General features: G+C 42.4%; 1 protein-coding gene across 1 annotated transcript; it reads right to left on the bottom strand.

Annotated features, from left to right (window-relative positions):
* Window positions 1-1,606: 1,606 nt before the first annotated feature.
* Window positions 1,607-14,487, bottom strand: bmf1 (BCL2 modifying factor 1). Its single transcript, XM_022195488.2, has 4 exons — window positions 14,296-14,487; window positions 12,143-12,339; window positions 11,324-11,514; window positions 1,607-6,528 (listed from the first exon to the last, which is right to left on the bottom strand). Exons 2-4 carry the CDS (start codon window positions 12,312-12,314, stop codon window positions 6,412-6,414), a joined length of 480 nt encoding a protein of 159 aa, XP_022051180.1. The 5' UTR covers window positions 12,315-12,339; window positions 14,296-14,487; the 3' UTR covers window positions 1,607-6,411.
* Window positions 14,488-15,548: the final 1,061 nt, after the last annotated feature.

Below are 15,548 nucleotides of genomic sequence, written 5' to 3'. Positions count from 1 at the left end.
AACGAAGACGGGCACTCTGTTGCTCCAGCTCAAACAGAAACTGCTCTTTAGTGGGCTGAACTACACAGCCAGGCAAGTAGGAGTTAACAACGTAGGCTGCAGTGTTTTGATTGGCTTCGCAGACATAAACAAGAGCCGTACTTGTGCGTGACCCCTGGGCCTGACCCCAGAGATAGACGCTTCTCTAATGGGTGCCTCTTTCAGCAGGCGGCCAGGCCGGGGGAACAGAGGAGCCATTGTCTGAGCCAGGGAAAGCCAATGCTCTCCCCATTTAAGTGCTGATCCTAGAGGAGAGGACCATAGGAGCCATGAAGCCGAGGTAAACAGCCAGGGAGACGGGGGACATATTTGACACAATGCTGCTTTTAGGTTCAAATTTGGTATGTCTCCAAAAAAATAGCAAAGCAAACCCCTCTGCAAAAATTACACCGAGGCCTCCAGTCATATGATCATTATATGTTTTGACAGTTGTAAAAACAACACTGTTAATTAGCTTCTATTTAGGCTTGAAGTTCCTGCACTTAAAACACCAGTGACACAGGATTAGGAGAGGACAGCTGAACAGTTGTGCACACTAAACCAAGCATGACTAGCTGAGGTGCTGTTGTTCTGTTTCAACCACATCCTCTGACACACTCATTGTGTGCATGTGTTTGTGTCGGGGGGCCGCAGACAAGGGAGTTCTTTAGCTGCGAGCGGCCAAACAGGTGAGTCAGGTGTCGGCGAAGCGTGAAACTGTACCCGGCATGTACGACAATAGAGGTGCCACGCGTCAGCCCTGAGGGAGGAGACTGTACGTCGTCTGCTCTGTTGAAAGAAAGAGCAACAAAATCTTGGGCGTGATTTGCTCCATAAGTGGGTAAACTTTCATCTTGGGCTGATATCACAATTTATTTGTCATATAAATGAGTGTGGCACTTCTAAACAATGTGCAAAGAATGCACTTTTGCACTGCGCGCATAGCAGTTAAACACACTAAGCTTCAATGTTTACATGTGTCAGGAGTAATCAATCACTCCCATGTCCTCGGGGCATCCATGCTGCAGTGTAACTAATCTGTGGGCTCAGCAAGATTGGCCTTAACCTTTTAGGATGTGACAGTAACTCTTCTCATTTGCTGTACACATAGGCTCATTCAGTTGTCATGCAACACTTGCTTGTCTGTGTGTGTGTGTAGATGGAGTTCAGGCAGTAGTTATTAGCGTGTTTTGGAAGCTCCACTGCTCCCACCAAATTAATGACCTAACAGCAGGAGGGATATGATGGGCACAGTCCCTGCCAAAACGCCTGGCTGGCTTCAGACACTTGGTTAATCCATCATGGCTTACTTTCACAATACAGAACTCCTTAAAATAAAAGCTTGGGCTCAAAAGAGTGGGAGCACAGCAAAGGAGGGAATTAGTTCTTCTTCTGTAGCTTTTTTGTCCGAGGGCAGGGGCACTGAATTCTAAATGCAGCAAAGAGAAAAACAGCAACAACAGTTTGCAGGTATGAAAGACTTTACTTTCTAGAAAGCGATGTATGTTTACTTTGTGACAATTTTATAGCACAACTGTGATGCTGTGTGTAGTATCAATCTTCCAAACACAAACATGACTCAACTTGACACCTTCAATAAAATTTTATTGAAAAAAAGTACCAATAAACAACAAGAAATCCAGAAAAAAGATTTGTAGAGCAAAGCTCCGTATTTACAGCATATTGCACTACATAGCAAATTGTCTTTACTTCCGTATTATATCAAGAACCAAAAAATATATATAAACACAAAAACTGAGTGCACAGTAGAGTCTCGAAAACACACAGTCAATGTTTACAAAAATGCTACATTTTCGCTGGGTCTCATTTCTTGGTATACAGAGAGTGTGTGATAATCAAGACTTCATTGAAACTGAGCAGTTAAAGGCATATTCCAGGGTTTTTAGAAATACATGTACACTTTATCTGTCCTGTAAAGAAGGGTAAATATTTCATAGCGACAAGCTCGTGAGCCAAATTAACCACAACCATGAACGATTTTGGTTTGCTTGTTTTTGTGTATATATCAGGGTGAGATGTGCAAGGAATGTTGCAAGTTCATTTTCGTTAAAAAATGTTCTTGATCTTATGGACTTCAAAAAGGATCGTACTGTATTAAAAATTATTTTACAAGCATGAAATGTCCTTATAAAAGCAGACCCTTTTTTATGTCTTAAGAAAATACAATTTAAAAAGTTAAGAAAGACCATGAAGAAAAAATGTTATCATTAAAAAAAATTCAAAATCAAAACCTTCCTCAAAAAAAAAACCTTCAAATTTATATAAAGTGGACTACAAAATTCAAGACACTGATGGTTTCCATAAAATACATGTCCCACTCTTGGGATTCTCTGCACTCGCATGTAATGTGATGAACAGAGTTTGGGAACCTCATTCTAACAAAATTATACAGGGCACCATGGTGGCTTGTTTCCCTTTCCAATAAATCAAACAGGCCATCAAACCTGAGCCTACTTGGTCAATGCACAGATATACGGCTGACACATGGCAAGATTAGCCCAAGAGAACAATCCAGAGTATATACTATACATTAACACACAACAGATAGGAGACCTATTGGGATTTACAGAAACAAAGTACTTTCCAGTGCATATTGATTACAATACAATGATTAAGATTTAAAAAAAAACAAAACACAAAAACTAACGCCCTGCAACTTGAGAGGAATATGAAGGCAACTTTATTTTCTGTCTGTGTGAGTCTTTCTAATGTCATGTGTATCATTAGTGATGGGTGGGATGGGTGATGACTCATTAATTATAAGGGAGAGGATAATATCTGTTGAAAGGTTAAACTGCATCGAGGCTGCTGCTTTTCTCAACCACATATTGTAAAACTACTCATGATGACTGGTGAATAGGGTGGTGGAAGTTAATGAAAAAGGTCAGAACTGGTTGGGCCCATCCCTGGCAAATCACAACCTTTTAGGGGAAATACTTCAACCAAAATCTTTTTTTTTTTTTGAGAATCAAACACCCACCCATGTAGGCCTGAAAAGGTGGTTTGTACTTTTCTTCTTTATGAAGAACAGCAGATATGGTCATGAATTCATGGTAACAACAATATATTCCAAATCAGACTATCAATCCGACCTGCCACCACTGAAATGAACTGTAACCACATGACTTTAATCTGTTCTTGTAAAGCCTACAAAAGGTGAGTGATGTGAAAAAGGCAGAATTTAGGTTGAGTATCATTTGAAGAAATGTCAGGCTCAATGAGGGCCAACCTGCTCTGCACAGAATCATACAAGTCCAAGACCAAAAAAAAAAGGAAAATAAGAAGTAATTGCACACACAGGTGTATACAGTAGAAATGGGCAAATATACCAAAATAAATAAAAAAAAGAAAAAAATAAATTACAAAGAAAATGAACCGATGAACAATAACTGAAGGAGCAGCACAGAGAGGAAGTCAAGAGCCAATGGTGAGACGGGGTGCTACATGGACTGGCTCAGCGTTCAGGATCCGCAGGAAACTATGACCACAACCACATTCAGTGCACCTCACACGCCTATGACTACATACTCAGTAGTTCCCGTCACCACCACAGCCAGCAAGTCAGCCTCAGACTCCTCGGTCAAACTGTACCTTTATGTGTGTTGTGAGAAATTGGCCAAGAGGAATTTCTAAATGAAATGAAAATAAGAGACTTGACAAGACTTTGAGAGGTCTTATCATAAATAAATGGGTGACAACACTGCTCTTCTTCTAACCATGTAACAGATTCTCAAGGTTACCAGTAGCCCACAAAGTCTGTCCCTGAGACATCTTGAGAGATAATGACAGAAAACCCTAATTATGCAGTGATAAACTTGACACATTGTAAGGAGCAAGTAATTGCAGACCCCTGATATGTACTGCTCCTTGGGTCCAAACGTTGGCCTGGGTTCAGCAATCAGAAAGACATAACAAACAGCATCTTTAACAGTGTCTTTAAACATATTCATACTTCAACAATAATTACAGTCTTTATCACTTTTGTTTCAATTCAGAGACTGTTTGTCTGCTGAGTCAGTGGTGGTTATACGTGCTTAAACGTCCCGGATCTCTGAGCACCAAAGACAACACAAGATCACCCAACAGAATATCAAATGATGTAAAACCCCATAAAGGCCTGAGAGGAGGAGATTCTGTTTCACAGATTGGTTACGCCATATTGTTTGGTGTTCAGAGCACACAGTGGCTGTGAAAAGCAAACCAGGGAACCTTTCAGTCGAGGCACGGGACGATAATGCTCACTCTATAACTACTACTGCTGTAGCCTGAAACAGTGGTAAGAGAAATTTCAAGAACCGACATCCTATCCAGATTCCAGACTGTGTTCAGTCAGGTGTCAACACTGATTATTTGTCTTGGACATGTGAATGAAAACATCTGAAATGTGGTGGCAAGAAAACAAGTCGTAACTGAAAACCTTCATACAAGACAGAGGTTAGCGCGGTAACAATCTGAACTCTTGAAGGGTGTAAGTCTAGTGCAAAAACAGTGGATCCACAGCTCCACTTCAAGGGCATGGAGGTCTGAAAACAATCACACGAAAAGAATACACCTATAACAAAGGGAAGTTGTGTATTAGAGGATGGAATTGGGAACAAGACCAAACTGAAAACTGAACATCTGGTGAAACTAAAACCCAGATAAAAATGCTAGACTATTATTTTTTTTTTGACGTGGACAGGTGCTTTACTTTGCTCAGTATATCAGTGTGATTTACTCTTATGTTCTAATATAGTGCATGGTGCTAGACCTTCAATAGTTCTCTATATGCATGCAAAAGTCAGCATCCTGTGATTTCATTATAGATATCTATTCAGTGTGCTACATCTCAGACATCATTCGCCACCTACAGCCAGGAGCAATAACCCTTAGATTAACAGATGACCACTGTGTTGCACAATAACAAACACCCCTGAACAGTTAAGACAGCAATCACACAACTGAATGACTGCTGTTACTAAAAGAATAAAATGGCAACATAGAATCACAAATGAAATCTCCAAACTGGTTTGTTGCAAACAACCTTCTAAAAACATGTTAGCTGAAGTGATTTGTTCAGATAATTGGGTGACAAACCAAAATTTTGAGCTTACTGAGATTAATAAAGTATCGATCAGTTTACACTGTTGACTCAGGTCAACATGCCAACAGACTCTTGAGTCTACTGTTACTTATTCACTACTGGACTGTTTGTTACAGCTCCATAGTCTTATTAGTTAATGCAACACTTCAGTGCAGCTAGCTACACATGGGTTGGTTTTATAAAAACTTCTTTTTGGATGTTTGGCAGGTTTGCTGGCAGTCACCAGGCTTGTTTGATCAGACAGTGATGTTCAGTACTGCAAACTCCACCCCGAAACTTCTTCGGCAATCACAGTCTTCAATGTTTGACATGTAGCACATGACTAAAGACAGGTTTACCTCAAAACTATCTGTGCATATTAAAAGATATTTAGATAGCATCTCACAGTGTGCCAACTTTTCCATGTGCAGATACTTCACTTTGTTCCCAATATTTTGAATGATACTGAGGGATTATGATCAAACTTAATACCATACCAAAGAAAATGGGAGAGTGAGAAAAAAAACTGAAATTAAAACAAAGAAAATAAGAAAAAGATAAATGTTCCATTAAGGTGAGGTGCAAAATGCTTTGTTCTGAGAAGTTGCCTCTTTGGAAGTTAGTAAATCAACTTGACTGGTCGCCTGGGAAACTTCAAAAACGAAAACGTCACACCACTTTTCCTTTCACCTCCGAACCATCTCATCTAAGCCTGTCAAAATTGCTCAATACTCATTCTGGCAGAAGACACTGAATAAGGCAGGACTCACATGCAGATGGCATCAGCGTTTGAAGGGGGATGCGCCTGGTGTTTTGGGGGGTGTCTTTGCTGGTGCGATCGTCATAAGATAAATGCAATTTGATTGAACAACAACGGACCCACAAGTTAGTTGGCAACGCATGACGTCACCACATTCAAAGTGAATGAGAAGTCCCGCTGATGCCTGAAACGCACACACGTGAGTCCTGCCTAAGGCATTCCCAGGGTCTGTGGAGGTCATTAAAGATGGATACATGTTGATGTGCAAAAACTTTACCAAGAACAATGTACTGTACAAAACTACTACACCACAATTATGCCAAAATATGAACATTTAGAGGAAACTTTAGAGGAAACTCGGCGCATCATGGCATCTTCTTGGAAAGAAAAAACACGACCTTGTACAAAAGTTGGTTGTCTCCGTCCCGCGGTGACCTTTGTGTCTCCTTTCTTTTCTCCCCCAAACAGACCCGTGTTAGATTTGACAGTGCCATGTAGGAGTCCAGTTCCTTACAGAGATGAAGAAAAGGGACGCAAGGGGAAGACTCCCTCACCTCCGTCCTGCACCACCTCCTCCAGCAATGAACCCCCCGTCAAACAGAAGGCTGAGAATGGCTGCGACCAGGCGCCACCACAGCGGCCCCTGGTTCCTTTGGTTTCGATGATACTGAAACAACAAATAAAGACGAAACATACGACAGTCAGTGCACTCCACAGAAACTAAAACTCAAAATACAGTGGTAAAAATAGAAATTAGTTTTGGTTTTGACTGTGAGGTTTAGCCTATGTTGGCTGTGATGTATGCTGATTGACAGGAAACACAGCAAAAAGGGTCAACTGAGAAGAGGGTAAGACAGAACCAGACACTGGAACGACGCTGATATTTCCACAACAGTCTGCTTCTGTCCCCAACAATACTTATTAGTGAGGCCTCCCTTTGTGTGTGGGATCCCTGCACAAGCCGGGCTTCCCAACAGACATTCCAAGCCATAAACACATTCATCATATGGTCACACTTTTTCTAATCTTTCTGGCAAAGACTAGCAGCTCAGGAGGAGACTCTCTCAGGTTTGCCAGCCAATTGGATTGTGTGCGATTAGAGGGATAATGCTATCTCTGCCATTGAGAAGCTGAGATAAGATAATTGCACCAAATGGGATTAGGGAGCTCCTGATGAGAGGCAGGGAGTCTGTGGAAAACACGTATCTGCATGAGAGAGGTACAATACAGTGCAACAGCTCATCTGTTGACGAAAGGCAGACTCCACTACGCCTGATAATGCTGTGGATCTATTCAGACTGTAAGGGTTGTAAACTGAAGACAACTGGAGGGACCTGAGATTACTTTTCCACAACAATGCATGAGAGTGCGCTGCCTTCTCTTGACAACAATGTGCTATTGTTTACAAAAGTCAAAATATCTAAAGGCAGAGATTAGATATGCCATATTTACATGGCTTAACATGATGTCCAAACCTTGACCTAGTTAAAGCCAAGAACTGCCACTATGATAAGCCTCTGGGGTTCTATACTCTTATCAGTTTGTGGTGAGCATTGCAGGGTGTTGCATAAGCTTTGCCAGGTTCCAACCAGTATGAGTGTATCTTGCTCACTAGAAGAAAAAAAAAAAACAGAGGTAAAAAAATCATGGCAAAGACTCCTGGGAAGTTCTGCGTCGTATGGCATATCTAAATCTTGCCTGGGGATATTTTGATAAGGATATAATCACAGCATAATGCCTGCTTCATGATAAACATAGGCAATATTTATATGCAGCACAGAGTGGATGTGCTCACTGTGATACATCTACCTTGCAGTGTTGGCAGCCAGCAAGACTCGACTTGGTAAATGCTGCCATGCCTGAAACCTTTTCAGTTTAAAACTAAATTATATGAGACTACAGTCAGATACAAATCTACGATCAAAAAGAAGGGAAGCAAAATGACTGCATATATTCAATTATATGTACACTGTATGTCAATATGTGTAATACTTAATGAAGTATCAAGTTTCAAGATTAGACTGTAAAAGCTGCAGGAGTAAAATGAGTCAACTGAGAAATTTATCGTGCTACAGAGTTTGTGTGATTACTACAGACTTCATGAGAAGCAATTCGTGTTTATAGCCAAAAAACAGAATGTTCCCCTGGCCTTTTGCCCTTCACACTGACACAAACACAGAGAGCAAGAGTGACAAAAAGAGGTGTGCACAGGCCTGTCACAACTTACTCATGAGTCACGCCACCAACTGTCAAAATTTAACTCAGGCTCTAAATTTAGCCGGCGATAAAGCGGCAGAGTCCACCCAGATTCTGTGTCGTCACTCTGACACAAGCCTGATGTGCTTTATCAGTGTCCCATGCAAGCTGTCTGTCAAAGCAGCTGCTCAGAAGCTCTGCCTTATCGCTTGAGCAAACAGGCCAGCCTCTATAACAAGAAAATCTGGATAAGTTGTATCAGCAAGGGGACAAGGGCAAAGGAAAAATACAAACAAATAGCAGTTTTATTAGATAATAGAGAACAGCACAAATTGACATCCACCGTCAACAAAGCTCATCACAGGACAATGAATGAAAAGTAAATATTACTTGTTTTTATTTCCAGCGCAACTCAACTCCTCCCCCCTCTACAAGTGCTGAAAGGAGAGAGTGCCGTGCCTCACTGGAACAGTAGAGAGATAAAGCCACAAACACTGCGTGCGTGCAAATGTGTATGCACACGCACACGCACACACACACACACACACACACACACACACACACACACACACACACACACACACACACACACACACACACACACACACACACACACACACACACACACACACACACACACACACACACACACACACAGAGGGGATATTCAACCCTGCTTTCAACACCTCCTATCGAAAGCACCAGGAGTCGTCTGTCTTAAAAAAACATGGGGATGAAACCTTACTCTGCTCCTTGCCCTGTGCAGGCTGAAGCAGTCTTCCTGCCATTGTGACTGTCATTATTGCCGTGTCTCAAATGGCGGGCCGGCTAATGTCAGCCATCCTCTAGGGACCTCAGAGTCCCCTCCAGCCCTCTCTGACTGAGGAGCAATTTATCTGTCAGCAGCCGCCAGCACTCCTTCGCTACCTAATCCCTCCTTCTGCCAGGGGCCACGGGCTCCCATGGAGAACACTTGCAGCCACATTGCTCCAAAATCCATCAAGTTGATGGCAGTCAAAGGCACTTGATTTGCTCAGGGACAAGTGTCTGCAGTGAGTAACTCTCCTAATAAATTGCCAACTGACAGGAGCAACAGGTATGAGAGCTGACAAACAGTAACACCATTATTGAGTGAGAGTTTTTGTATTGACTGTCAGACCGTGTGATAGTGAGAACTGAGAGACGGCAGAAAGGCAGAAAAACAAGTATGGGTGTATTCATGCATAAGCATGCACACACACACACACACACACACACACACACACACACACACACACACACACACACTACAATGAATTGCACAACCAGAGCCAGAAATAGCAATTACAGAGACTGCAGTGGAATCACGCATCCAAAACCGCGCATCAGTGTTTGAGTTGTAAAAACATCCCTCTGTGACAGACAGTCAGCCACACAGAGCCTCAACACACAGACACACACAAATAGTGGCAGAGTTGTAGTTATGCTCCACTTGAACAACAAGTGTCAACAGTGGTCATACTTGTCTCTTTGCAAGTGAGAACTGCAAGCTCCCCGGCTCTCCATAATCGAGGCAAAAACTTTGTTCTTTTATCAGGCATTTAATATCACGATGTCTATCTTTTCAGGATGTGATTTCACAGGGCCGATTTCACTCTTGACTGTCCTGTCTGCTGTTTACTCAAGCAGCAAAGGGAGCAAAAGCCACTTCCTCATCCCCTGACCCAGGCCGGCCTCCGTTGTGCGTCAGTAGATACCAGCCGCACAAACACACATCACAGCAACCCTCCTGTCTGACCGTCTGGTTGTCTGTGTGTGTCTGCTCGTGTCACAATACATGAGTCATGCTGTGCTGCAGGGGTATAAATAACATCTGCTTGATAAGTGCATGAGAAAATCAGAAACTGTCTCGCACTTCAGAGTATGAAGTTAAAAAAAATAATTATATTATATGAAGAGTGGGGAGGGTTCTCTTTCCCAGAGGGGAGGTTTCAAGACAACTGAAGATGGTGGTTACTTGATCATTTGAGGTTCAATTTCCAAACCTCCATCCCCCATATACATGATTATACCATCATTATGGATCTCGCCCCCCATTCTGCCTATGGCTGAGCAGACCTCTTATTTGGGTGTCTCCTGTGGCCGCTCCTTGTCGAGGGAAGGGGCTGACTGGAGACTCCCTGGAACCACAGCTGTTCCCCTCTGGGCTCACGTGCTGAGCTTCGGGTTACAACATGTTTACCTACTCCCGCCACTTCTGCTTTTTCCTGGACGTATCACTATGTGTAGAGCAGAGTACTTAAATGTGCATGAGTGAAGAAAAAAAATCTGTGTATTAGATTGTTTACCACCTATGCAACAAAAGACTTGGCATTCTGCAGAATATAAATTTTTAAATCAAAATGAGTAACAGTAGGTCACGGTTTTCCAATGCACCCACAAAGAAGCGGCACACCAACTGACTGGACACTGTCACCCTGACCACAGTGAGTTGTTTGAGGCCAGGCATCCTTCATGCCACTTGCCTAAAGCACACTGAGGAAACAGGAGAAAAAAGAGAGAGAAATAAACAGGAAGAGGAGGCAGGGGGGAGGGCCTGGGGTAGGCGAAGTGGGGGAAGGGCTGTCCTGGTTCTGCAATGTCTTTGGCTTGAGGGAAAAGAGGGGGGTGAGAAGCTGGGCTGAAGTTCTACATGTGCACAGCCTCTCCAAAACAAATACAGAGCAAACACAATAAAAGAGAGCAAACTTTTGACCCATGATTAATCTCTGTCAGATCAACATGAGGTCCAAATATTGATTTAAAAAGAGTTGGTAGATGGTGTTGCTAATGAGTGGAGTGCACTTTTAATCACGACTTTATAAACGCCCTCCCAACCTGACACACTTACATAAATAGAGACACACAGTTTCCTCTAGTTTGGTGGCAGCAAATTTATGTTTTACAGTGACATAAGCATGATACGATGTAGGAAAACCAGTGAAAATTAACAAAAAGGTGAAGTTGACTAAAAATAAAAAACATTTATTCTTATGTGGTTATCACTATGTTATAGTAGTAAAAGTGTATCTCTCTTGCACTACGGCATCTTATTTTGCTATCTCAGTTTCTGTGTACCATCTACTGTCACAGGAATCAAGTTACCTTTAACACTTAATGTGGGGCACCTAAGGGATATTTTGTTCTGACAACCTGAGCAATAACATAGCGTTATGGTGTCACTGGTCAGTTGACCTTGTTTACTGCCATCAAACGCCGAGGTGTCTGTCCTCATCTTTCTTCCTCACCAGTTGTAGGTGTTCCCGGTGAAACTGGTCTCCTATCAGCTGGAGTTTCTGTCCAATGCAAGCCTCCACGCTGTGTGCCATAGGTTGCTGCCGGGGCAGCTGCTCCATCCCATTTTGCTCCATTTCACTTCCTTGTTGCCTCGCAATAAGCTCAAAGTGTGCTGGGAAGTGCAGTCGAAAACCTGCGTTACCTGTTGAGTGTCAAGGCTGATACTTATTATTTTGGAAACAACACAAGTGTTCAGCACAATAATTTAAATACAACAATGACACTTGGCAGGACTTAGTGCAGGTACAAAGATCAGCCAAGCACTGCTGAGCGTGCCTGGGCTCTAACCACAATCTTCCCAGCTGTTGTGTTACACTTTTATCATATTTAATAACTTCATAAGTCACTCATACACAACAAATTGGCATGACTCATATTTTAAGGTCAATCAGTTGTTATGGAGCTACTATGGAGCTACTTTGGAATGATTACTTGTATATGGCGCCAATGTCACTTTGCTGTCACTGATAATCAGTTCTCTGAAGAGTTGTTGCACAGGTGAACACTTCTACCACGTCCTTTCAGTCACAATGCCAGTCTGGCGCCTTTTGAATAGCAAAGCAGCTGCGTACACTGCACACAGACCATAAAAGCGAATGTGATGACGACTATCAGGCGCCAAGGGTGAGATCAGTGCAGCAACACTGTTACCCATTTCTCACAGCAAGTATCACATAATCTTTTTGTGGATCAGTTTTATAACACTGGTTATCACGCACGAGGCAAGGTTCCTTTTTCTCTTGTGAAATACGGTATGTCGCCAGCCTCACCGTAGAAGAGTGGTCTGGGCTCCTCTGCGACTCCACAGGGCAGCATGCCGTTGTTTGGTTGTAGGGCAGGACCAGGAGTCTGTGTGCCCCGGTCTTCACACTTTATCTCCCTGAATGTTGTGCGCCAGCAGTGGGTGTCTGGCTCAAACACATCATCCTCCTCATCGTCCATACGGGGGCACTATGAGATGAGCAGCCTTAAAAGTGTCACAGAGAAAGAAAGATTACTGCTGCAGCTCAATATAGAATATTTATCCTTCAGCGAGTGATTAAATCATAGGCCTCCCAAAGTTACCTTCACTAATGATGATAACCTTGGACAAAATCTACATTAGAGCTGATGAGATGACCTCAGACACATTCATTATTCGTCCATTCCTCCAGAGCATCCATTATCATTATAGACAACCTGTCTGGTCTATAATGAGTGCCCTCAAATCAATAAAACCACAGTGGATAAGTTTGAGAAGAAGAAATGAGCAAAAGGTCTGGCTTCATTTGTGGCAAGGAGCTCAGTGCTTATTTAGACAAATGACTCTGTTCAACTCAGTGATGAAACCACACAATTCGCTGCGGTTAAGCGACTCAGTTGCACCACAGTTACATAAAAGAGAGTTTGGCTGACGAGGTTAAATGAGAGGAAGATTCTCTCTTGTCAGTGCTAAGCGGCTCTCTGGACAGGAGCTGAACTGGCCCATGATTACTAACTTCACTAACATCGGATACTTTTAGAGCAAACCATTGCAAGTATCAGTGTGTATATGGATGTCTGAAATTTATACAGATATTAAAGGGAAATTTAACGACAAGAATAATAAAATGCCTCATTATGATTCATTAAACCAATCTGACCACAGCGTGGTAATTAATCTCAAGAGTCATCGATGCACTGCACTCAACCTTGAATCATATAGTGGGTCAAAGAGTTATCAAAATATAGGTGAAATTCAAGTTGCCTCACTAGCGAAACCCTAAGTCACCACTGAGTTGTAATGCAGGGTTAGACTATTACCACACTTCCAAATTAGGGTCCACAGCAAAAGGGTAATGACAGTCTTTGAGGAAAATCCTAAGCCACTCTCCCTACCCTGGTCTGTCAGCCTGCCAGCTCCCCAAGAAGGAGTTTTCATTTCTTCACCCAACATAAGCAGATTTGACTGTCTCTAGCATGTCCTGACCTCACGATATACTGTGTGCGCTCACAATAAACCCTGTGTGTAAAACCACTTAATGCTTTGTTTTGACAAACACAAGAGTAAGAACATGGGCAGAAAGAGAGAGACAGAGGAAAAAAAATAGATTCAACTCTCAGATCTCAGCGCTGGGTTGCTTTCTGCAGCGCTCCACTGACCAGGCTGCTGAGTGTTTGTGTCAGACAGTGGCTCCCCCTGCTGCAGACAGAATAAACCCTAACAAAAGGAGAGGAGGCAGAGACGGGGTGAAGGTGGAGGAGGAGGTGGTGGTGCTGGTGGTGAGGCTGCTCTGTTATTGACACAGTTTCTATCCAACAGCACTGAAAAGCTCCGCAACACAACATTTCAACTGTATGTAACGTTATAACACAGCAAGACCTGAAAAGACGGACACAAAAATATCAGCAGCGGTGCCAAAATCTCGCGACATTTCTTTAAACAAATACGTCAATAAGTGGAGCTTGTGCGAAATCTAAGTTAAGCTGGTAATAAGTTCAAAATAACAAGCGATACGTCACGTTTAGGAGTGCAAAAGGACAGATTTGGAGAGATTAAATATGTCATGACACGTTTACACCTGTGTTGTATTATATTCAGTTGAAAAAACGACTGTCAAACTAGTATATTTTAACAAAGTACCGAAACATGACTTTCTTGCCGCCTTAAGTCCATTCACCCACGGAGCTCCGTTAACCGGGAAAGCCGGTATAATTCAAATCTCTGCCGTATGAATGACAAGCCGACTTCGACTAAATGCCGTTTTAAACCGTACGGCTTTGACGTTTCGGCGCAATAAAGCACACAGCATGTGTCGAAACACTTTAGTTGCGTCTGTTTCACACGTTGTTTTGTTGCTTCTTCCAAAGGACGCGGATGTTACTTCACGGTAAAAGCTGCCGGTGTTAAAGCGCTGCGCTGGAAAAATAAAAGGACATTAAATAGTATTTCTGGTGAGCTTACCACAAAGACTGGCTTCGTTGTAACGACTGTCTTGCACCCAGGAGAGAGAAAAAAATAGAAAGTTCAATATCCTGCCAAGTCAAGCGAGTTTAGTCCTTTTCACCTCCACGGCTGCTTCCATTCTGGGAGGAAAACTGTTACAAGCCGATTTCTTTTCGCCGACGTCAGCTCCACACTGACTCCGCCACCGGGGCGTGGTGCGAGAAATTAGTAAATAAAGCTGCCTTTTAAAGACGTAGAGAGCAGCGTGGATCGTACGGAGAGGAGGCACAGCGAATCGCTTTGAAGTGCATTTGCATGCGGCGGCTGCAGCCAATCAGCGGCTTTGTTGTTGTCCCGCCTTCTCTGTCGTGTATTCAGACACGTGGACGGGAAATTCCCCGGAGCACGGGACCGCTTTACTACTACTGCTCATCTGGAGAGAAGCCTAAGAGTTGCTGTCAGCTGGAGGCTCTGTTCAGCCAGGCTTTACACTCACTCAGTGTTTATCTATTACTAACATGTACAAACACGCGTTTGTGTAGTAATTTATATCTTTTCTAATGCTGTAATGCCATCCATTGTTCATACTGTCATTCATCCCTGTCTTTATATTTACAGTTATCTACCCATACATTGTTATTTACCTAGTATCGTACATCATCTACAGTTTCTTCTGTTTATATACTTGTCTAAATACTACATGACTACATAGATTACCACACGTTTTAGATATTCATACATCTTGCATACTTACATGCATTGTTTATACAGTTAAACTCATCATGCTGTATATATCTCAGCACATTTATATCACATTGTACTGCACTTTTACTACTTCTCCTGCAACTTTGGTTAGATGACAAACAAATGCATTCATTGCTCAAGTACTTGCCCCCTGTGCAATGACAGTAAAGTCGAGTCTAATCTAATCTAATGTTTTATTATTGCCCTTTCGTAAAACAAAAAAAAAAAGATGTTTTACTGTCTTTGCTGGTGTTTTATTGCTGCTTTTTGTTGCTTTGTGAAGCACCTTGTAACTCCAGTTTTGAAAGGAGTTCCAGAAATAGTCTTTTAGGTATTGTTGCATGCATATCTTTGTTACATCCTTGTAGCCCAAGTAAGCCTGATTTAATAATACAGAGCCTTAAAGGGGCACTAATAGAGTTAAAAAAATCTGGATCATGTTATTAAATCAATGTTTATATGTGAAAGACTGTTTCTATCTATCTATCTATCTATCTATCTATCTATCTATGAACTGATAAACTGTT

Source organism: Acanthochromis polyacanthus, chromosome 1 (assembly GCF_021347895.1).
Source record: "Acanthochromis polyacanthus isolate Apoly-LR-REF ecotype Palm Island chromosome 1, KAUST_Apoly_ChrSc, whole genome shotgun sequence".
In the NCBI taxonomy this organism is placed as follows: Eukaryota; Metazoa; Chordata; class Actinopteri; family Pomacentridae; genus Acanthochromis; species Acanthochromis polyacanthus.
This window is presented reverse-complemented; position numbering and strand designations above follow the sequence as displayed.